The 24,289-nt window shown below is 48.2% G+C and overlaps 1 protein-coding gene across 13 annotated transcripts in view; it reads right to left on the bottom strand.

Moving 5' to 3' along the window:
* Positions 1-24,289, bottom strand: part of SLC5A6 (solute carrier family 5 member 6) — a 383,801-nt gene that overhangs the window by 214,381 nt on the left and 145,131 nt on the right. For all 13 annotated transcript variants that reach the window (XM_078650001.1, XM_078650008.1, XM_078650013.1 and 10 more), the window contains exons 8-9: positions 23,478-23,607; positions 7,166-7,254 (exon numbers count right to left, since the gene is read on the bottom strand). In XM_078650001.1, the coding sequence (XP_078506127.1) occupies positions 7,166-7,254; positions 23,478-23,607 (219 nt within the window). The remainder of the gene's footprint in view (positions 1-7,165; positions 7,255-23,477; positions 23,608-24,289) is intronic.

The raw sequence follows: 24,289 nt of genomic DNA, 5'->3' as shown, positions 1-24,289 counted from the left end.
CTTCCCTAAGAGGCCTGGGGGTGGAGAGGCCACTGCGCAAATAGCCCGAAGGCGGCACCACGCGCCAAGGTCTGCCCCACCGGATGAACCAAGGGACCCGTTCCTGGGGCCAGAGCGAAGAGCGTCCGGCCGCCATCAACCGGAGGCCCGGCCCGAAACGTGCTAGGCGCCACTTCTTCTATAATGGCTGCGACAACACTGGGGGGGGGGATGTCTTGCACATGCCTCCGACCCCCCCCCCTCGTCCTCATCGCCTGGTCCGGCCATAACAAATGTCAAGCGAGACGCCGTGGGGTGCACCGGGAGGGAGAGGCGGCGCGAACGAGCCTCTCCCACCTCCCCAGGTGGAGGCTCCCCAGCTGCACCCCCAACGCTCCTCGCACCCAGCAAAAGGGTTCGTCCACTGTGGCAATGCTGCAACGCCTCGCCCGGCAGGTTGGAGCCCGTCCGCTCATTTGACCCCGCGATTGCCGGTAGCTGCCGAACTCTCAAAATGGCGGTCAAACTTGCAAGAGCGGGCCCAGCATGAAGGAATGGCCCGGTTGCTTGCTGATTCCACCATCATAGAAGTTCTCCTCGACCTTGAAGATTCTAGAGGAACCGCGGGAGTCCCCGACTCCCGCAGATACCCCCGATGGGGAATGACTGCCATGATTGCCCACGGAACGATGGAAATATAGCCGCAGGACGTCAGCGCTCCCATGCTGTCGCCAGCCTCGGTTTGAATGACTAGAATCCTGCAGACTGCAGTTTGGAACAGTTCCGGTGAAAACCCCAGTATGACCCGGTAGGAAAAATTGTTGCCTCCCTCCCCCTTTGACTGATGGTTCAGACCACCGATCCTTTCTTTTGCCCTTTAACGGAACTTTTTGACTGCCAAAAGGAAGCTCTGGGCCAACCACGAGTTAGTGGAGATTTAGACTATGCCTGGATCTGCCTGACTGCACCCAAAATGGCGCCGACGCAAATGAAACTCTCAACTCATTATACCCCGATTGCTCAGCCTTGGTGTCATGGGATATGTATGAAGTTTTTAAAACATATAGATTGATATAGGATGTGTACTGATTATATGTTCGGACAATGGATTGATATAGGATGTATACTGTCAGCTCGGACAATGAATTGATATGAGATGGGTACTGATTATGTGTTCGGACAATGAAGGACAATGAATTGACATGAGATGGGTACCGATTGAACATTCGGACAATGAATTGTTGTTGAGTTTTGGCGCATCATGATTATTGAAAGTTCGAATTTCAATGCTTATGATACTCGCTCACACTAAAAGATTCGATATGATTTTTATTGCACTTGGCGCACTTTTTATGAAATTAACGACCACTGACTCCATTAAGTTTTCCGCTAATAAAGTATCCCCACATCTACAGTTCCAGCCTGCTCCGTGGCCGGCTCACGGGGTTGTAGGCCCGTATTTGTGCACCAACATTCTTATTAAAGATTTTTGGAAAAAGCTAACGTAGTTGTCACGCGTACATTAATAAGTTTCAAATAAATGATCACTATTTCCGATATAACTAAAAATGCAGATGAAATGACTCAGCTCGATTAGATAAGGTTTAAAAGGTATAATATATAGAGATATTGCAGATATGGAGGGTCCAAGTTTTAGTTGTGTATTTTTTCCTTTGGTACAGCCAAAGCAACCGCTAAAGATCCTGGTATTTAGCCTATACTTTATATGCTACCTGTATAAGAAGAGTCACACTAACGGTCCACCTGGGCTTGAACGCCCAATTGGCAGGGACTGCATCCCGTGGAGATAGGCCGAGTATGCAGTAAGTAAAAGCCTTTCTGGGTTTATGCACGCTAATGCGTCTATCAATGTAGCCCCTGTCCCCCCACCCTTCTTTTTCCCTCTCTCTGCAGGTCACATCGAAATATCGATTAATGTATGAAAACAGTGATCTAGCGGACGAAGAGACGGGAAAAAGGGTTTGATTATGGTACCTAACCGCAACAAGCAAACCATGACTATTTTTCTCCCTGAACTTAGCGCCTGGGAGGACAGCCTGAAGCGGGAACTACGAAATATGACGTCGCTTGGTACCCCAAATAATGCAACCAAAAATGACGTACAATGAGGAATATATTCCTACGTTTAACTAAATAAGGAAAGTTTAAGGAATATTCCGAGGTAAGGTTTACACAAGTATCCTCCGCCAGGAGGACTAGGAATATTGCCAATATTTAAAAACCTACTACCTCCTTTTTCGCATCTTCATAGACATGTAAATCAAAGCTGCCCCATTATTCTCCAATCGACACCAACTGTTGTCTCAGCCTAGAAACACATTTACTAAAATGACTCGAAAATACCACCGTGAGCATTAGCCCGACTAGGTTAGTTCATGACCAATTGCCAAAGACGTAAGTGTGTACAATCAAAGCCACCAGTAAAGGCAGCCGACGAATAAAGGAGAAGAAAAGGATAAAAAGAGCTTAGGATGCTAAGGATGCGCACCATACAAGAAAAGATAATTTTGGCCAATAACTGTTCTATGTTTTGTCTTGGATTTTTGTACATAGTACATGTACTGTCTTCCCCGTCTAAGTTTGTGTATACGTGATGCATGGATCTACGTCATCCCTCTGCCTGTGTTTCCGTAGTACTTAATCCCTGTTGTTCTGTGTTGTGTGCGCGCTGAATGGCCCATTATTGTACACGTCTCTCTCTCTCTCTCTCTCGCTCCATGTCATGCGTGTACAGAATGGACCATTTAGAGTGCAATCTTTCTCTCTCTCTCTCTCTCTCTCTCTCTCTCTCTCTCTCTCTCACTCTCTAAAGCCCCCCCCCTGTTCCCTCTTTCCTTGTATGGTAACGTTGTGCCCCCCGGCACAACACCTAATTGGGTCTCCTCGAACACAAAGGTGTTTGGAAAAATTGACAGGAACTAAAACGACTGTGACTTGCCATATTACTACCTCTCCTTTCTGCAAAACAATAGGACCCGAGTTGGTCATGAAAGAAAGGACGGGTCAGACGACTAACGTCCCCTAATCTGGCCTTTTATGGGGGGACTATAACGTCAATGGCCTTCTGTTTCTCGGTTCGCTAGAAATGCAATTCCCAATGCACCGACCACTTCACCCCTCTGCACTTAAGTGCGGATGCCCAGAATACCCCACTTCTCCAGATCGACCCCAGCTCCCTGTCCAAAGCGCCCACGCTTCCCCCGATTAACCCCAGCCTCATGTCAGCCGCCCTCGAAAGCGAAATTGATGACCTTGATTAACGGCCACTCCCCAAGAAAAGCATGTTTTACATCTGCCCCCTCCCCCTTCTTCATGACGATAACGCCCCTGCTTACAAGAGTTAGCCGACCCCGAAGGGAAATGTAAGATTGTCGATACTTGGGTTAAAAGGGAAGGGCGAGTCTCTACATAAGGACTCGATTTTGAGTTTTTATAATACACTGTGTATAAAGGTCCAAATTTCTCTCCACGTACGTCACGAATGAGCACCAAACAGGGTTATGAATTCCATGGCAATGCACTCCTACAGACTCCATACGTGACGACTTCTGACTATGACCGATGAACTTTTTCCCACCTACATAGGATTGGGGACGGAATTGAAATGTATAAATGTCTTCTCCTACCAGTTTTTCTAAAACTTGTTTTTCTGTACTCATTCAAAGATACAATCACCGGAGGAGAGGAGCTGGACGTGACGCACGGCCTGGCCACAGATCATGAAGCACGTGTGACCGCGACCAAAGGTGGAGCCACCAAGCAACGAGACGCGGGACGAGGCACCACTCTCAAACTTGGCAGATTAAGGAATAAAGGGCTGCCTTGAAGCCCTCGATTTGCTGCCCCACTCGTGCCTGAAGTCCCCGTCCCTTTTGAGCCCGACCGATGGGCCTGCCTGCTCGTTAACCTTTGCCCCTTTTGGTCCCTTGATGTGCTCAAAGATCTGATCCCACTCCGCCCTCTCTTCCCTCGATTATTCAACAAACTCACCCTTTTCGCACAAACTTTGACTATAGAATTAGGTTTTGCCACGAAAGAAGAAAGACACGCAGGTGCCCAGCATAAGGCACCCCTAAGAAAATAAGTTAGGAAACAGGACTGTGATCTAAACAGCAGAGGACTGATCGCACCCTGCAACGTGTAAGGATGATTCCGAGCTGGACCTATAGCTCCACCGCCGGTGCTCAGCAGCGCCAACAAAAGAAGACGGACTCTGTTAAAAGACATTGCGACAAAGACCCTCCCCCTTTCCAGAACTTTCTACCCACCCCTGGACTAGTTGTTTACATCAAAATTGCATTCCTCCCTCAAATTTTATTGCTTTCACAAATGTTTCATCGGTCACCCATGTATCTAGCTTTCCAAAGCGCTGATAAGGCCCGAAGGTATCAGATTACTCTTGATTAATGTCACCGGAGAAAAAGTCTGAACTTGATTCTATACCGACTAAATATTATGCCGATCTCTAGGCTTGTATGAAGAACCCAACAAATGTAAATTAACATGTATTGCATTCTGCCTATAGCATCGACTAGGTAGAAATTGAACTTGCTTATGTAAAAAAGCGGCGACTGTTGAAAATAGCAATGTGTATGTACATAAGCGGCGTTCATTTGTGTTCACTGTACCTCTTGTCGTAAGCAGAATGGACATTGCAAAACACTGACTGTGTTACCCCGCCAGCATAGACCCATGCACACATATATACAACAGCCATTTTAGGTACCGTGGTCTCTCTGTTTGCGATCGATCACCAGCGCCCTTCCCTGACCCTGCAAGCTTCCCCCATGCACCCTGATCGCCCCCGCTCTCACATGCACAAGTCATGAGCCCTCCCCTCCCGCATGACTCTGCCTCTGAGAATCGCACCCCGCGCCTGACCAACACCTCCTTTCTCTCCATGAATACCCCTCCTTTGATGACCTCTTACTCTGAACCTAATTGTCTACATGGACCGCTGGTCATCCCTTAGCCTGAGGATACAGTTTATTGCCCACTACTGTATGCACTCGCCTCTCTTGAAAGGAGCCACTATTGATCATGACCTCCCCACCCCCTGAGATTCGATCAGGAGCACACATTCCAAAAGAATCAGCAGAACACTCAGCTGCGTGACAGCCCCCTCCTATTGTATGGAGGATAAGGGCCCCTACTGTAGCCACGTGTTGGAATATGTTCGTACAATGTCTTGATTGTAATAAAGGATGCATGTGTGCCACAAACCTGTGTATAAAAGACGAAGCCTCAGAGAAACTTGTTAGAGCACCTCCTGAAGACACTATGAGAGTGTCCGAAATTACATGCTCTCCTCATGAGAAATAAACTCTGTTCTTGTTTTCCTGCCTTCAGCGCCCGTCTCTTCATTTGGTAATTATTCAAGATGGGAACTAAGAGTCTCCCTGCATCAGCAGCCTGGGCATCGGGTGCGATATGGGCTGACTTTTCTACACACAAGCCATAAACGGTTAAGCGCTAGAAGTGTGGTTCCCATCAGGTTGGGGGAAGCGTCCATTGTGATGGTCACTTGTGGTACTGCGTTGAGAAAGGACCGGCCTTGGAACAGATTGCTGCTGTTTCAACACTGCAGAGAGTGATGGGTTCTACACTAGATTTTCCCAGTGGCCCTCTGCTGATGACCACTGTGCAGCTAAGCACTCCTCCAATGGGCGCATGTGTACCAGGAGTGAGGGATTATGGTAATACAGGAGCCCATCATGCCAATGAAGCGCATGACAGTCCTTACCATCAGCTGGTGATATGGCTGAAAAAGAGGCAGTAAAGATTTAAAAGCTAGGTCTCTTACTAGGCTGGTATCAGCTGTTCTGGTGACTGTGTTGGGACTGTCCCTAAGAAGTTTGAAACTAAAGGGGCTGAAAGTATGCCTTTACCTTGCTGACAGTAAACCCTAGATTGTGCATTAGGTCTATGGTGGCCCGAGTATGGCCAGGCACTGTCGCTCATTTGTGCACTTGATCATCCAGTCATCCAAATAAGGGAACATGTGAATGCCGGACCTCCTGAGATGAGTGACTACCATGGCAATGCACTTTATGAACACGCTGGGGGCTGCGGTGACACTGAAGGCAGCATAACATGCTCCACAGTGTCAGTGGCATCCAGGGCACACCGAATGATGGTGTTGGAAATAAGTTTACCCTCAGAAACAAGCGGATTGCTTGTTTTTTGTACTGGTCTGGGAGGTGTTGGAGGAGCTCCTCCATTTCATCCCAGTGTGCCCGGTTAAACTTGGAGAGCAGGCCAATGGAATTGACAATGCACCAAAGGATTAAGCACTGCTGCAACTATGCTATCGGTCACATTGACCTTCCTACACTCCTTGTCTGCTGAGGGCGTGTCTAGTGCACTGGGCATTACCAAATTTGCCGGCTGCATGGACCACAAGGGAGTCCAGAGGGAGATCGCCCTTGATGTATGCAGGGTCCGAGGGTGAGGACTTGTATTATTAACTATTGTACTAGTGTATAGAGATACAGTTTTGTCTCCCTCAGTACCCCTTGTGAGAGACGCCTTCACCCTTATTGGAGCACCAGGTAAAGTGACAAAGGTGTAGTAAACATTCAAGCGTATGTCACCCTCAGCCCCTATGCATGGCATCAAGAATGGCTCCAATTCCTGCAAGACGTTATGCGCTTTCAGCGACCTGGACACAGCCCCTTTGGAAACTTGTCCTTAGCATCATGTCACACCGGCCTCTCAAAATACACCAAACGCCTGTACCCAGCACACACAATAGTGTTAGAGGATCAGGTGTTAACCTTGGAGGTGAAACATTGTTCCTGCAACGTTTCAATGACTTCCCATATCACTAGCTGGTAATGTCGAGCATGGGGAGGGGGAGATGGGAGGGAGGGAGTGGTCTTGGTTCACTTTAAAGCTGGGGCATGAGAAATGACATCCCGCTCCTTTGACCCCAATTACACCATAAGGTTGCTCTGCAGCCTCATCTAGAGGTAGACAAAAGGCGAGCAGGATTTTAATAGCTCTGCTTATTTTGTGTCCATGCTTCTGTGTCATGACTCCTAAGGCCTGGGCAGAGATACTGAAGGTCAGGTCAAGGTTACAGCTGCTATCCCCACTGCCTCTAATGAACCTCCCTGATGCCTAGGGGGCCCCCAGAGAGAACACAAAGCCAACATGCACTTACCTGAGTGCGCCACTGAAGAGGCAGGCGACAAACAGCCCCGGCAGCCCAGGCAGATCCTTCAGAATGTCCATCACAAAATACAGCACCATCTGGGGCAGGACAGAAGAGGGGGAAGAAATGACCAGCAAGACCAGAGCCCCCAAGAATTAGCAATAATAATGAGGATTATAACAACGTGTTTAATATAGCGTTTAATAAAGCACTTCTGACATTTCTAAGCACCGTCAATGCCAATTGCTGCAGTTACCCAATTTATTGGTTCTAAATGAAATGAGCTCAGTAGAAAAGATGGCCGACTTGGCCTTCGCGGGAGTCCAACTTGTGAAACAGATTACAGCAGATGATAGCTGTACGCCTTTAACCTACTGAGCACTCTTGTCAGCACATATTCCAGACTTTTTACAAGCCCTGAGTCACATTGCACAACAGCAACAACCTCGGGCGTTGGACAGCAGCCAATAACAAGGCAAAATTTATGGATTGAATTCGCAACAAATTACCGGTATTCCACAAGCAATGCCTCTCGCTTCTTTACCAGTGTGGGTGGATGTGCCAAAAATGTGGAGCTCTTAGTGAGCTGGGGACTGCAAGCACTGAAAACCTGTGCAGCTCCTGGTGAGCTGGAGACCACTGACCAAGCAACCAAAACCGGTACAGCTCTTGCTGAGCTGGAGAGCACCGACCAAGCACCCAAAACCGGTACAGCTCTTGCCGAGCTGGAGAGTACTGACCAAGCAACCAAAATCTGAGCAGCTCTTGCTGAGCTGGAGAGCACCGACCAAGCACCCAAAACCGGTACAGCTCTTGCCGAGCTGGAGAGTACTGACCAAGCAACCAAAATCTGAGCAGCTCTTGGTGAGCTGGAGAGCAATGACCAAGCAACCAACCCCTGTACAGCTCTTGGGGAGCTGGACAGCACCGACCAAGCACCCAAAACCGGTACAGCTCTTGGTGAGCTGGAGAGCACCGACCAAGCACCCAAAACCGGTACAGCTCTTGGTGAGCTGGAGAGTACTGACCAAGCAACCAAAATCTGAGCAGCTCTTGGTGAGCTGGAGAGCACTGACCAAGCAACCAACCCCTGTACAGCTCTTGGGGAGCTGGACAGCACCGACCAAGCACCCAAAACCGGTACAGCTCTTGCTGAGCTGGAGAGTACTGACCAAGCAACCAAAATCTGAGCAGCTCTTGGTGAGCTGGAGTGCACCGACCAAGCACCCAAAACCGGTACAGCTCTCGGTGAGCTGGAGAGCACTGACCAAGCAACCAAAACTTGTACAGCTCTTGGTGATGGATGGATGATTATATAGCGCAATATCACCGCCAGGTCTCAAAGCGCTTTGCATTGGGAACCCGTCCTGGTTTTTCCCTGTGAGATAGCCCCTACTGGGTATCCCCAAGGTGAAAGCCAGGCATCCCGCCGCGGGGGGCCGTAGTGGAGATTAAGCAAGCTATTGCCCAGAGTTGCAGAGTGTGAACCTGTGATTCGAGTAGGCACCGAAGCGAGAATTACCGAGTCCGTGGACATTTTGGGATCAAGACCCTGCCGCGTCAGGAATTGAACCCTGGTCCCGGGTCTGATCGCAGCGTCCGGGTCTGCCTCCTCTAACCAGTGAGCCACACTTATCCACCTCAGCAGGAGAGCACTGACCAAGCAACCAACCCCTGTACAGCTCTTGGGGAGCTGGAGAGCACCGACCAAGCACCCAAAACCGGTACAGCTCTTGGTGAGCTGGAGAGCACGGACCAAGCAACCAAAACCGGAGCAGCTCTTGGGGAGCTGGAGAGCACGGACCAAGCAACCAAAACCGGAGCAGCTCTTGGGGAGCTGGAGAGCACTGACCAAACACCCAAAACCGGTACAGCTCTTGCTGAGCTGGAGAGTACTGACCAAGCAACCAAAATCTGAGCAGCTCTTGGTGAGCTGGAGAGCAATGACCAAGCAACCAAAACTTGTACAGCTCTTGGTGAGCAGGAGAGCACTGACCAAGCAACCAACCCCTGTACAGCTCTTGGGGAGCTGGACAGCACCGACCAAGCACCCAAAACCGGTACAGCTCTCGGTGAGCTGGAGAGCACTGACCAAGCAACCAAAACTTGTACAGCTCTTGGTGAGCAGGAGAGCACTGACCAAGCAACCAACCCCTGTACAGCTCTTGGGGTGCTGGAGAGCACCGACCAAGCACCCAAAACCGGTACAGCTCTTGGTGAGCTGGAGAGCACGGACCAAGCAACCAAAATCTGAGCAGCTCTTGGTGAGCTGGAAAGCACCGACCAAGCACCCAAAACCGGTACAGCTCTTGCTAAGCTGGAGAGTACTGACCAAGCAACCAAAATCTGAGCAGCTCTTGGTGAGCTGGAGAGCACTGACCAAGCAACCAAAACCTGAGCAGCTCTTGGTGAGCTGGAGAGCACTGACCAAGCAACCAACCCCTGTACAGCTCTTGGGGAGCTGGACAGCACCGACCAAACACCCAAAACCGGTACAGCTCTCGGTGAGCTGGAGAGCACTGACCAAGCAACCAAAACTTGTACAGCTCTTGGTGAGCAGGAGAGCACTGACCAAGCAACCAACCCCTGTACAGCTCTTGGGGAGCTGGAGAGCACCGACCAAGCACCCAAAACCGGTACAGCTCTTGGTGAGCTGGAGAGCACGGACCAAGCAACCAAAACCGGAGCAGCTCTTGGGGAGCTGGAGAGCACGGACCAAGCAACCAAAACCGGAGCAGCTCTTGGGGAGCTGAAGAGCACTGACCAAGCACCCAAAACCGGTACAGCTCTTGCTGAGCTGGAGAGTACTGACCAAGCAACCAAAATCTGAGCAGCTCTTGGTGAGCTGGAGAGCAATGACCAAGCAACCAAAACTTGTACAGCTCTTGGTGAGCAGGAGAGCACTGACCAAGCAACCAACCCCTGTACAGCTCTTGGGGAGCTGCACAGCACCGACCAAGCACCCAAAACCGGTACAGCTCTCGGTGAGCTGGAGAGCACTGACCAAGCAACCAAAACTTGTACAGCTCTTGGTGAGCAGGAGAGCACTGACCAAGCAACCAACCCCTGTACAGCTCTTGGGGAGCTGGAGAGCACCGACCAAGCACCCAAAACCGGTATAGCTCTTGGTGAGCTGGAGAGCACAGACCAAGCAACCAAAACCGGAGCAGCTCTTGGGGAGCTGAAGAGCACTGACCAAGCAATCAAAACTTGTACAGCTCTTGGTGAGCAGGAGAGCACTGACCAAGCAACCAAAACCTCAACAGCTCTCGGTGAGCTGGAGAGCACTGACCAAGAACATAAAACCCGTGTGCAGCTCTTGCTGATCTTGAGAGCACCGACCAAGCACATAAAACCCTGAGCAGCTCTTGGTGAGCTGGAGAGCACTGACCAAGAACATAAAACCCTGAGCAGGTCTTGGTGATCTGGAGAGCACTGACCAAGCAACCAAAACCTGTGCAGCTCTTTGTGAGTTGGAGAGCACTGACCAAGAACCTAAACCCATGTGCAGCTCTTGGTGATCTGGAGAGCACTGACCAAGCAACCAAAACATGAGCAGCTCTTGGTGAGCTGGAGAGCACTGACCAAGCAACCAAAACCTGAACAGCTCTTGGAGATCAGGAGAGCACTGACCACACAACCAAAACCTGAGCAGCTCTTGGTGATCTGGAGAGCACTGACCAAGAACCTAAACCCATGTGCAGCTCTTGGTGAGCTGGAGAGCACTGACCAAGACCATGCAACCCTGAGCAGCTCTTGGTGAGCTGGAGGGCACGGACCAAGAAAATAAACCCATGTGCAGCTCTTGGTGATCTGGAGAGCACTGACCAAACAACCAAGACCTGAGCAGCTCTTGGTGAGCTGGAGAGCACTGACCAAGAACCTAAACCCATGTGCAGCTCTTGGTGAGCTGGAGAGCACTGACCAAGAACCTAAACCCATGTGCAGCTCTTGGTGATCTGGAGAGCACTGACCAAGCAACCAAAACCTGAGCAGCTCTTGGAGAGCTGGAGAGCACTGACCAAGCAACCAAAACCTGAACAGCTCTTGGAGATCTGGAGAGCACTGACCATGAACATAAAACCCTGAGCAGCTCTTGGAGAGCTGGACAGCACTGACCAAGTAACCAAAACCTGAACAGCTCTTGGTGAGCTGGAGAGCACTGACCAAGCAACCAAAACCTGAGCAGCGATTGGAGCGCTGGAGAGCACTGACCAAGCAACCAAAACGTGAGCAGCGATTGGATAGCACTGACCAAGCAACCAAAACCTGAACAGCTCTTAGTGAGCTGGAGAGCACTGACCAAGCAACCAAAAGGTGAACAGCTCTTGGTGAGCTGGAGAGCACTGACCAAGCAACCAAAACCTGAGCAGCTCTTGGTGAGTTGGAGAGCACTGACACAGAACATAAAACCCTGAGCAGCTCTTGGTGAGCTGGAGAGCACTAACGAAGCAACCAAAACCTGTGCAGCTCCTGGTGAGCTGGAGAGCACTGACCAAGCAACCAAAACGTGAGCAGCTCTAGGTCAGCTGGAGAGCCTCGACCAAGCAACAAAAACCTGAGCAACTCTTGGTGAGCAGGAGAGCACTGACCAAGAACCTAAACCCATGTGCAGCTCTTGGTGAGCTGGAGAGCACTGACCAAGCAACCAAAACCTGAGCAGCTCTTGGTGATCTGGAGAGCACTGACCAAACAACCAAAACCTGAGCAGCTCTTGGTGATCTGGAGAGTACTGACCAAGGACCTAAACCCATGTGCAGCTCTTGGTGAGCTGGAGAGCACTGACCAAGAACCTAAACCCATGTGCAGCTCTTGGTGAGCTGGAGAGCACTGACCAAGCAACCAAAACATGAGCAGCTCTTGGTGATCTGGAGAGCACTGACCAAACAACCAAAACATGAGCAGCTCTTGGTGATCTGGAGAGCACTGACCAAACAACCAAAACCTGAGCGGCTCTTGGTGAGCTGGAGAGCACTGACCAAGAACCTAAACCCATGTGCAGCTCTTGGTGATCCGGAGAGCACTGACCAAGAACCTAAACCCATGTGCAGCTCTTGGTGAGCTGGAGAGCACTGACCAAGGAACCAAAACGTGAACAGCTCTTGGTGAGCTGGAGAGCACTGACCAAGAACCTAAACCCATGTGTAGCTCTTGGTGAGCTGGAGAGCACTGACCAGCTCACCAGGAGCTGCACAGGTTTTGGTTGCTTGGTCAGTGCTCTCCAGCTCACCAAGAGGTGCACATGGGTTTAGGTTCTTGGTCAGTGCTCTCCAGCTCACCAGGAGCTGCACAGGTTTTGGTTACTTGGAGAGCACTGACCAAGCAACCAAAACCTGAGCAGCTCTTGGTGACCTGGAGAGCACTGACCAAGAACCTAAACCCATGTGCAGCTCTTGGTGATTTGGAGAGCACTGACCAAGAACCTAAACCCATGTGCAGCTCTTGGTGAGCTGGAGAGCACTAACCAAGCAACCAAAACCTGAGCAGCTCTTGGTGATCTGGAGAGCACTGACCAAGAACCTAAACCCATGTGCAGCTCTTGGTGAGCTGGAGAGCACTGACCAAGAACCTAAACCCATGTGCAGCTCTTGGTGAGCTGGAGAGCACTGACCAAGAACCTAAACCCATGTGCAGCTCTTGGTGAGCTGGAGAGCACTGACCAAGCAACCAAAACCTGAGCAGCTCTTGGTGATCTGGAGAGCACTGACCAAACAACCAAAACCTGAGCAGCTCTTGGTGAGCTGGAGAGCACTGACCACACAACCAAAACCTGAGCAGCTCTTGGAGAGCTGGAGAGCACTGACCAAGCAACCAAAACGTGAGCAGCTCTAGGTCAGCTGGAGAGCCTCGACCAAACAACCAAAACCTGAGCGGCTCTTGGTGAGCTGGAGAGCACTGACCAAGAACCTAAACCCATGTGCAGCTCTTGGTGAGCTAGAGAGCACTGACCAAGAACCTAAACCCATGTGCAGCTCTTGGTGATCCGGAGAGCACTGACCTAGAACCTAAACCCATGTGCAGCTCTTGGTGAGCTAGAGAGCACTGACCAAGAACCTAAACCCCATGTGCAGCTCTTGGTGATCTGGAGAGTACTGACCAAGGAACCAAAACGTGAACAGCTCTTGGTGAGCTGGAGAGCACTGACCAAGCAACCAAAACCTGAGCAGCTCTTGGTGAGCTGGAGAGCACTGACCAAGCAACCAAAACCTGAGCAGCTCTTGGTGACCTGGAGAGCACTGACCAAGAACCTAAACCCATGTGCAGCTCTTGGTGAGCTGGAGAGCGCTGACCAGCTCACCAGGAGCTGCACAGGTTTTGGTTGCTTGGTCAGTGCTCTCCAGCTCACCAAGAGGTGCACATGGGTTTAGGTTCTTGGTCAGTGCTCTCCAGCTCACCAGGAGCTGCACAGGTTTTGGTTACTTGGAGAGCACTGACCAAGCAACCAAAACCTGAGCAGCTCTTGGTGACCTGGAGAGCACTGACCAAGAACCTAAACCCATGTGCAGCTCTTGGTGAGCTGGAGAGCACTGACCAAGAACCTAAACCCATGTGCAGCTCTTGGTGATCTGGAGAGCGCTGACCAAGCAACCAAAACCTGTGCAGCTCCTGGTGAGCTGGAGAGCACTGACCAAGCAACCAAAACCTGAGCAGCTCTTGGTGAGCTGGAGAGCACTGACCAAGAACCTAAACCCATGTGCAGCTCTTGGTGAGCTGGAGAGCACTGACCAAGAACATGCAACCCTGAGCAGCTCTTGGTGAGCTGGAGAGCATTGACCAAGAACATAAAACCCTGAGCAGGTCTTGGTGATCTGGAGAGCACTGACCAAGCAACCAAAACCTGTGCAGCTCTTGGTGAGTTGGAGAGCACTGACCAAGAACCTAAACCCATGTGCAGCTCTTGGTGAGCTGGAGAGCACTGACCAAGAACCTAAACCCGTGTGCAGCTCTTGGTGAGCTGGAGAGCACTGACCAAGAACATAAAACCCTGCGCAGGTCTTGGAGAGCTGGACAGCACGGACCAAGCAACCAAAACCTGAACAGCTGTTGGAGAGCACTGACCAAGCAACCAAAACCTGAGCAGCTTTTGGAGAGCTGGAGAGCACTGACCAAGCAACCAAAACCTGAGCAGCTCTTGGTGATCTGGAGAGCACTGACCAAACAACCAATACATGAACAGCTCTAGGTGAGCTGGAGAGCACTGACCAAACAAACAAAACCTGAGCAGCTCTTGGTGATCTGGAGAGCACTGACCAAACAACCAAAACCTGAGCAGCTCTTGGTGAGCTGGAGAGCACTGACCAAGAACCTAAACCCATGTGCAGCTCTTGGTGATCTGGAGAGCACTGACCAAGCAACCAAAACTTGAGCAGCTCTTGGAGAGGTGGAGAGCACTGACCAAACAACCAAAACGTGAGCAGCTCTTGGTGATCTGGAGAGCACTGACCAAAAACATAAAGCCCTGAGCAGCTCTTGGAGAGCTGGAGAGCACTGACCAAGAACCTAAACTCATGTGCAGCTCTTGGTGATCCGGAGAGCACTGACCAAGAACCTAAACCCATGTGCAGCTCTTGGTGATCTGGAGAGCACTGACCAAGCAACCAAAACCTGCACAGCTCTTGGAGATCTGTAGAGCACTGACCAAACAAGCAAAACCTGAGCAGCTCTTGGTGATCTGGAGAGCACTGACCATGAACCTAAACCCATGTGCAGCTCTTGGTGAGCTGGAGAGCACTGACCAAGAACATGCAACCCTGAGCAGCTCTTGGTGAGCTGGAGCGCACGGAACAAGAACATAAAACCCTGAGCAGGTCTTGGAGAGCTGGACAGCACTGACCAAGCAACCAAAACTTGAACAGCTGTTGGTGAGCTGGAAAGCACTGACCAAACAACTAAAACCTGATCAGCTCTTGGTGAGCTGGAGAGCACTGACCAAGCAACCAAAACATGAGCAGCTCTTGGTGAGCTGGAGAACACTGACCAAGAACCTAAACCTATGTGCAACTCTTGGTGATCTGGAGAGCACTGACCAAACAACCAAAACCTGAGCAGCTCTTGGTGAGCTGGAGAGCACTGACCAAGAACCGAAACCCATGTGCAGCTCTTGGTGATCTGGAGAGCACTAACCAAGCACCCAAAACCTGAACAGCTCTTGGAGAGCTGGAGAGCACTGACCAAGCAACCAAAACCTGAGCAGCTCTTGGTGATCTGGAGAGCACTGACCAAGCAACCAAAACCTGAGCAGCTCTTGGAGAGCTGGAGAGTACTGACCAAGCAACCAAAACCTGAACAGCTCTTGGAGATCTGGAGAGCACTGACCAAGAACATAAAACACTGAGCAGCTCTTGGAGAGCTGGAGAGCACTGACCAAGAACATACAACCCTGAGCAGCTCTTGGAGAGCTGGAGAGCACTGACCAAGCAACCAAAACGTGAACAGCTCTTGGTGAGTTGGAGAGCACTGACCAAGCAACCAAACCCTGATCAGCTCTTGGTGAGCTGGAGAGCACTGACTAAGCACCCGAAACATGTGCAGCTCTTGGTGAGCTGGAGAGGACTGACCAAGAACCTAAACCCATGTGCAGCTCTAGGTGATCTGGAGAGCACTGACCAAGCAACCAAAACCTGAGCAGCTCTAGGTGATCTGGATAGCACTGACCAAGCAACCAAAACCTGTGCAGCTCCTGGAGAGCTGGAGAGCACTGACCAAGCAACCAAAACATGAGCAGCTCTTGGTGAGCTGGAGAGCACTGACCAAGCAACCACAACCTGAACAGCTCTTGGTGATTTGGAGAGCAGTGACCAAACAAGCAAAACCTGAGCAGCTCTTGGTGATTTGGAGAGCACTGACCAAACAAGCAAAACCTGAGAAGCTCTTGGTGATCTGGAGAGCACTGACCAATAACCTAAACCCATGTGCAGCTCTCGGTGAGCTGGAGAGCACTGACCAAGAACCGAAACCCATGTGCAGCTCTTGGTGATCTGGACAGCACTGACCAAGCAACCAAAACCTGATCAGCTCTTGGAGAGGTGGCGAGCACTGACCAAGAACCTAAACCCATGTGCAGCTCTGGTGAGCTGGAGAGCACTGACCAAGAACATGCAACCCTGAGCAGCTCTTGGTGAGCTGGAGAGCACTGACCAAGCAACCAAAATCTGAGCAGCTCTTGGTGAGTTGGAGAGCACTGACCAGGAACATAAAACCCTGTGCAGCTCATGGGGAGCTCCAGAGCACCGACCAAGCGTCCATAACCTGTACAGCTCTTGGTGAGCTGGAGAGCACTGACCAAGGACTTAAACCCCTGTGCAGCTCTTGGTGTGCTCGGGATCGCAAGAACTATAACCCTGTACAGCTCTTGGAGCTCTGAACAGCAGCAACCAAGCAATCACAACCTGTACAACTCTTTGTGAGCTAAAGAGCAGTGAGCAAGCGCTCAAAACCTGAACAGCTCTTGATGAGCTGGAGAGCATGGACCACGCAACCAAAACCTGAACCGCTCTTGGGAGCAGGAGCGAACTAACCAAGCACCCAAAACCTGAACCGCTCTTGGGAGCTGGAGCGAACTAACCAAGCACCCAAAACCTGAACCGCTCTTGGGAGCTGGAGCGAACTAACCAAGCACCCAAAACCTGAACAGCTCTTGGGAGCTGGAGCGAACTAACCAAGCACCCAAAACCTGAACCGCTCTTGGGAGCTGGAGCGAACTAACCAAGCACCCAAAACCTGAACAGCTCTTGGGAGCTGGAGCGAACTAACCAAGCACCCAAAACCTGAACCGCTCTTGGAAGCTGGAGCGAACTAACCAAGCACCCAAAACCTGAACCGCTCTTGGGAGCTGGAGCGAACTAACCAAGCACCCAAAACCTGAACCGCTCTTGGGAGCTGGAGCGAACTAACCAAGCACCCAAAACCTGAACCGCTCTTGGGAGCTGGAGCGAACTAACCAAGCACCCAAAACCCGAACAGCTCTTAGTGAGCTGGAGAGCACCGACCAAGGACTTAAACCCCTGTGCAGCTCTTGGTGAGCTGGACAGCACTGACCAAGCAACCAAAACCTGAACAGCTCTTGGTGCGATGGAGAGCAGTGAGCAATCACCCAAAACCAGTACAGCCCTAGGTGAGCTTGAGCGCACTGACCAAGCATTAAATGCCCAATACTAATCTCTGGACACAAGTTTCTCCTTCCAACCATGAAAGGACAATAGCTTTACAGAGGCATACCCTGGTTGTTCAATAGTTGGTGTCAAACAGGTAAAACCATTTCGATAAGGGACGTGTATGGATACATCAAGAAGGGTAGGAGACCTATACAGTTCTGAGAAGCACAAAGAGGTGATGGAGAATGTGATTGATCTTGTGTGTAAGAGACAGACACCAACAAGAAGGATACAGGCAGCAATTTATAATCACACATAGGGTTCAAGTAATATAGCTTGCACGATCCTGCACGGTTTTGGATGGTAGCTGGGTGGGGTGGTGGAGTGAAGGGTGTGCGGGGTGTTCCTCACTTGAAGGTGTGTTTTTAGATCATAAGGATAGGGAGGAAGGCCGCTGCTCAGAGCTCATCCGAAAATAAGTTTTAATGAAGCACGTCAGGAAAGTATTGCTATGTAGATGTGGTGCTGCTTGCTTTGGAGGGGACAAGGGGGTTAAAGTAAATAAGAGCGCAAGAGACACATTACTGTTCAGTGGGCAAATGTATGGCTGAAGAAGACTAGAGCAGCCTCATGCAGGACCCTCAAGACTATCATGACCTATGAGGCCCCTGAGTCTGAACGTCAGAAAGGGGAGACCCATGATTGTCTGGGAGGCTCTAAAGTTTTTATATGGCTAAGTGAATAACTAAGTGCAGTCCTCTCCACATTCAAATTCTGGAACAACGGACGAGAACAAATGCTCATGAAATGCCACAATAAACACTGAAATATTGTCATCTCAAAATTTCAATTTTCGTCATGCTTCTCCTCGTACGGGGCATTTATCAGAGCAACAAGAATCAATTTAAAAAAGAAACCTATAGGAGACTAGAATCAGGTTGGGTGATAAATATTTAGGATTTTTTGTGCATAAGACCCAAAGTCAATAACCATTATGGGGTAGTACAGAGACATGAATGACATTCAACATACAGACATCATATCCTCGTTACTTGAGGATTAGGGAAAGTGGGAGATGAGCCCTCAGGATATAATGACTGCTTTGAGGTTTAATTGAGATATGCATCTTCAGAGCAGCCTTGAAGGCGGAAAATGAGAAGATGAAGGGAGATCTGGAGAGAGCTGATTGCAACAGTGTGGACCAAGCAGGTACTAAGAGCTCAACTGTGATTCAGATGATGAAGGTTTAGGAGTAAAACCAAGGTTTACATTTCCTTGTGTAGTGGCCCATTATGGATCAACAAACCAAACCTTGAAGACTAGTAGTTGGCACAAGGTTTTTCTAACAGCCAGACAATTTGGTGATGATGGAAAGAGGTAGGGTGTGTAGTATAGGAAAAAGGGAACCCCCCGCTAACAACGTCAATTCCTGAGGCACGGAAATGAAAATCAAATTTACATAAACATAGGCAACTCAAATCACGTAAATCACAAACTATAATTCATAAAGAACACAGGAAGAGGTAGTGTTCGTGCCTGGGGAGACTGTAGAGGGTCCTGCTGGCAATGTTTAGAACCCTGTCCAGGAGTGTAAGGCGAGGCCGGCCGAACAACAAACTGCTGCAGCACTCTGCCCAGCCCAAGATGTGAGAAGAGTAATGGGCTAGCCACGTTAAAGAAGTTGAGAGAACATTCTCTACTAATCAGGAGGCACAGGGTATCATAGTAAGAAAGGGTTTATTGCTCCTGTCAGGCTCAATGCACACTTAGGGCCAGGTGCCCTGGGGTAAGTGCATCGTGAGGGAAACAAACTTATTTAATGGGTGCTTCTATGTCTCATTTCCTCTCTTTTGAGAATGGACCATCTACAGCACAGTATTCCTTTAAAACCTGCTTAGTGCCTGTATTAAACTGGATGCGTCTCTAGCAACCCGGAACAAAATTGTGACAACCAAGAAATGTTGCTGTTGGCGTGTTTGCATTTCGAGTGGTGGAGGAATTGTTGGCCTGACACCCTGCCTCCTACCCCTCCACAAGCCACAGTAGCAAGGAATTTAGGAGTCAAATTTGACAGTGGGTGCTCTTTGCAGCCTCATGTCGTTGCTGTGGTTGGGATTGCTTTGCGCGGCAATCGGCCTTAAAAGAATTCTCTTCCTTCTGCTACTACACTCCTTGAAAACAGTTGTCCATGCTCTAATCACCTCAAGAGTGGACAATGCAAATGTCTTGAACTTGGGTTTACCGGGTTCTTTAATGACGCGACTGCAGGTGGTGCTAGATGCTGCTGCCCACATACTTCTGAAATTTCGTAGTCATGCTTCTATCTCCCATCGTCTCTTGACCCTGCAATGGCTGTCAGTAAAGAAAAGGAGACTGGTGACTTTTCCTTCTCCTTTTGGGTTGCACAAGCCTGGCATTAGCTTCCGGCCAAATAGCACACAATTAACATTGAACAGCAGTTTTGAAAGCTACTGGAAACATGGCTTCTTGCTTCAACATAACTGGCTGTTGCCTGCAAGTTCCATGAGTCTTGTTAGCACCGAGACACTTCTAGAAGTAGCTGTGTGCTCGATAGATGTTTTTCATCCCTTCACTCATATCAGTAAGTCAATGCTTTTAGCTTTAGAGGAGTTTAGCTCGAGGGGATCAACTGCAATCAAATGAGGGCGAGAGGCAACCATCAGGCCAAAGATTTGATGTTAAAGTTGTGCCGTGGGCAGAACAATTACACGAGAAACAAAAGGATGAGACCAAGTCTTCACAGTTTGTGGTGTAGACGGATAAAAGGGCTGGACCCAGAAGTGAGCCTTGTGTGACTCCATTAGCCACATCGGTTGGTGGGGAAAGCGCTGAATGCCAGGATACAGCGAAGAATCGATCATAAAGATAGTACAATAAGATGAGTGCTTGATTGGAGGTAAGCAGGGCAGTAAGTGTGAAAAGTAGGATAGAATGACTGGCAGAATCAAATGCCACAGAGGTTGAGAAATATTATTATTGTTGTGGAAGGCAGGGGTTATAAATCAGGCTCACGGATGAGTGCAGTTTCAATGGAGAGCGGAGTCTGAGAGCCAAATTGAAAGGATAAAGAGTAGGCTGTGGGGGTAAGGAATGTGGGCGATACTAAGGTTTTTGAACTGAAAGGAAGTTGAAATAGAAGATGATGGACTGGTGGTGGGTTTCCGAAGTTGAGGTTTGGTAACCGCAGATTGTAAGCATTGATGGTACATAAGTAGGTTGTCAGAGGGGTGAAGAGGGATGTTAGCTGATCAGGCTAACGTAAGGACGTTACGTGCGGCTACTTATGTGGACATCTGGCTACATTTTGAAGCATATTATAGATTGAAGCAGACATATCTTGGGAACTTAGGAGCAGTAGGCATACTGGACAACATTCAGTCATTGAAGTATTTTGTGTTAATTGGTGTCCTGTGCATGAAAACCTCTTTTCAATGATGGACCGGCGCTATATACGTTTCCTCTAAAACAAAATTTGCAAGGATTAGAGGCTTCTGAACTTTCTATAGGCAATTTATGCGACAATTCATGGGGTTTAGTCGCTTGAGGTACTAAGATCGGTGTCAGCACCTGGCTGAGAAGTGTTGGATATTCGGATACTATATTTAGAAACACCAGTCTGTATCAATTTAGAAAGTGCTGTACCTATTGTTTCAGTGTGTTCTTTCCTCCCCGGGTGGAGTGGCCCTGTTTAGGGCATTCTATCTGGCAGGTTCTGATGAAGGTGGCATTCCATCAGAATGCAGCCACCGAAACGCGTCGACCACTGCCGTGAGAACATCCTGCTTTTGTGCAGTTTTTGTCTTTGGTCATCCCAATTACAATTTTATTCTGTAGTTGTATTCCCCAGATATGTTATGAATGTGAAGGTTTGTCTGGAGATGTGCGAGTCGGGATTTAATGGGTTGTTGCGATGTTATTTTGTTTCTCTCTTCCCGGGTTTATTTGATTTGATTGAATGTATTGTTTTCTTTATTTGTGATTATTTATGAATGTATTATTTATGTTGGAAATGTCAAAAAAAGTATTTAAAGATATGTATATTTATGAAAATACATTTGATAAAAGAAATAAGAATAATAAAAAAAACAAAGTTTTTTTTAGAATTGTTGGAATATTTTGTCTAGTGGGTTAATAATTTGGTGTGGGTGCTCACAGTATGTATTTGGATTAATACCACTGTAGAATAATCTTGGTCGTGAGGGAGACTTTTTCTCTGGTGTTAGGCAGGAGATACCACATCAGGAGAGAGCAAATGTTTGAAGATGTGCGGGCTGAAATGCTCAGCCGGTGCACAAGAGTTTGCCCTCTTAAGTACAGGGATTAATATAGCAGCCGAGCTTAGTGTAAGGGAGGATAATTTGGTTATACTTGAACTATGGGGGTGAGAAGAATGAGGAATTACTGGATCAAGTTACAAGAAATTGAGAGACTCCACATTTTTCAGATCTTAGAAGAGACTTAAGTGGCAAATTCTGATGCTCAGTGATGAGGCTGAAGGATGAGGTGGGTTAAGAAGATTGTTCAAAGTACAAACAGCATTTTGAGTAGGTTTATAGTGAGGTAATAAGATCTAGAAAGTAATCAGAATTAGGAGTGTTTAGAGCAAATTTAAAATTAATTAGTGTTCATTCATGTATTTGGAGACTTTTAATACAGTGACTACTGGAAAAGATCCAAGACTTAGGATAGCGGCAGTTGGAGTAAAGGTTTATACAAGATAGGGTGAATTAAAGGTTTCTCTCAAGGTGTTCCTGAATTGATTAAAGGACACTGAATGAAGCAGGTATTCAAGTTCATTGTTAAATTGGTATAGGAATTAATCGCGCAGAAAATAGTCTTTCAAAGAGTGGATGTCTATTGGCTGGGTTTGGTAAGGGAGCAGTAGTGACAAATATGTAGGATAGCATGGTTCAAGCGAGATGGGTAATGGTAGGTTTTGAATGAATGCAGGATTTTGAGAGCCAAACACTCAGTATGAGGACTCTTGAAAGCTAGATTACCACCCAACAGTGGTCACTCATATGAGCCAGTGTTACTGTTACCATGAAAACTTACGGAACACAGGAGCAACTGCTGGAGGCTTGGCTAAATCTGGAAATATCCGAGTAATGGATTACCCTTACCCATGTCAACTGTTTGGTAGCCTATAACAAAAATTAAATTCTTACTTGTAGCATAAAACAACATCACTGGTAATGGATCAGATTTAGGCAGCTTTGAAGGACCCTTATAACAACTTTGGCGCATATAGAACAAAAAGTCAGGTAAATATACTGTGCTTTATGTATTGCTCATCCTATTTTAAGAGCCCATTTAGTATTTAATAATCTAATAGAAGATTAGTTTGAAAAGGAATGGCCCAGCTGCTATGGCGTAGGACTCACTGTTTTCCGTTTTTACTGATTTTCACAGATATATACAGACAGTAAAACATTTACTTTCCTGTCTGTATATTTTTTAAATGTTTATAGAAACAGAAAACAGATTGTTTTAAAGTGATTTTGAATGCTGTCAGCCATGACAGACAGGCCAATAGCTGTGTGTATTGACAGGTAAGGGAGTTAGTAAACCAGCTTTATTAATGAGGCTTAAACAGCAGAAGATATGCACAAGGCTAACACTAAAATGTGCATGTTTTATTTAAGTGTATTGATGTATCAACTGTGTGTGTTCCCATCATTGAAACATGTTAAGCATTCAAGTAAGAGTTTACGTTTATTGATTACATAAACAGGGAGCTATACGAGTTTTAGCTCCATTTTGATAAAATAAACATGGAATAATACAGATCACATTAGTAAATATATATATATATATATATATATATATATATATATTGATAAGTACAGATTGTCATGTCAAATAAATAAATACCAGAACACCTATGCATGGGTAGAGTGTAGGCCTATGGTGAAAAACAATCTGCCAAAAACCGTGCTGTAAGTTATACTGGATCATAATGAAGAACAGAGACAAACAACAATATTTGACTTAATTTTTCTTATCAGCAAATGCACAGTGTTCATCCAGCTTTTTACTCTAGCATAACAAAATGCGTTTGGTGGTGGTCTCTTTGTGTTAAGGTTTGAGAAAGCAAAGACACGAGCTGTAGATGCTCTGAGGTACTCGCACAGCTAGTGCCAGGCACTGCAGATGAACCCTGAACCAGCAGGGTGTTGGCATGAGTGTCCAAGCATTGTGCTCACCTGATCTGGGGAACGAAGGGAAGTCAGCTCTGCACTCTCGTTCTGCTTATAAAATGCAAACATTACCAGTCCCATCAGGCAGCCAAGACAAAGCACAAGCTGCTGGCAGGGGAAAACTGCATAGCAAGATCTGAAAAACAAAGAGCTTGTCATGCGATTGCAGTCGATGTCATCCAGCTTCTACTGCTTGTACTGATCCCATCATGCACCAGTCTGCAGTCTACTACAGCCATTCAGAAATGGACACCATAGGTCAACGAGCAGAAAGATAATCTGGACTCTTGAGCAACTGCATGGCAAATACCTCTGCTTACAAGTCCGGCACTTTAAGAAGTACAACATGGTAAAATGGTCTTTTGATTATCCATTAAGAATATAAAATACACTCCTACCCAATTTAAGATTACTACGTCATGCTACGGAAAGAGCTCAAAATCCACCTGTGTAAGATTTTTCGTACTGGTGATGCTGTGCTCTACCAATGCGTCCTGATGCACAGAAAGTAGTGCAGGCCGGACCCCACTCTTATAAGGCCCAAGTAGCTGCCATACTGCTGCAGCACAGATTGAACACCTCGAGTGAAGAGGCAAACTCTGGAAAAGCAGTCCTGACCTAGCAAGTGGAAACTGTGTGGCCACTTCAGCCCTCAATTAATATATGCATAAAACCCATCTGTGCAATTTCCTTTTTAAGCTACCACTACCATTTCCACCCTTTGAAGAAAATCAATTTGATTTCTAGACTCTATTAAACTAGGTCTTTCCCGGTTCTCCTAAAGGGATATTGCTGTGCCTGCTGCCACCATGAGCTAT

This window comes from Lissotriton helveticus, chromosome 6 (assembly GCF_964261635.1).
Source record: "Lissotriton helveticus chromosome 6, aLisHel1.1, whole genome shotgun sequence".
NCBI lineage: Eukaryota > Metazoa > Chordata > Amphibia > Caudata > Salamandridae > Lissotriton > Lissotriton helveticus.
Note: the sequence above shows the minus strand (reverse complement) of the source record. Positions and strands in the feature narration are given on the sequence as shown.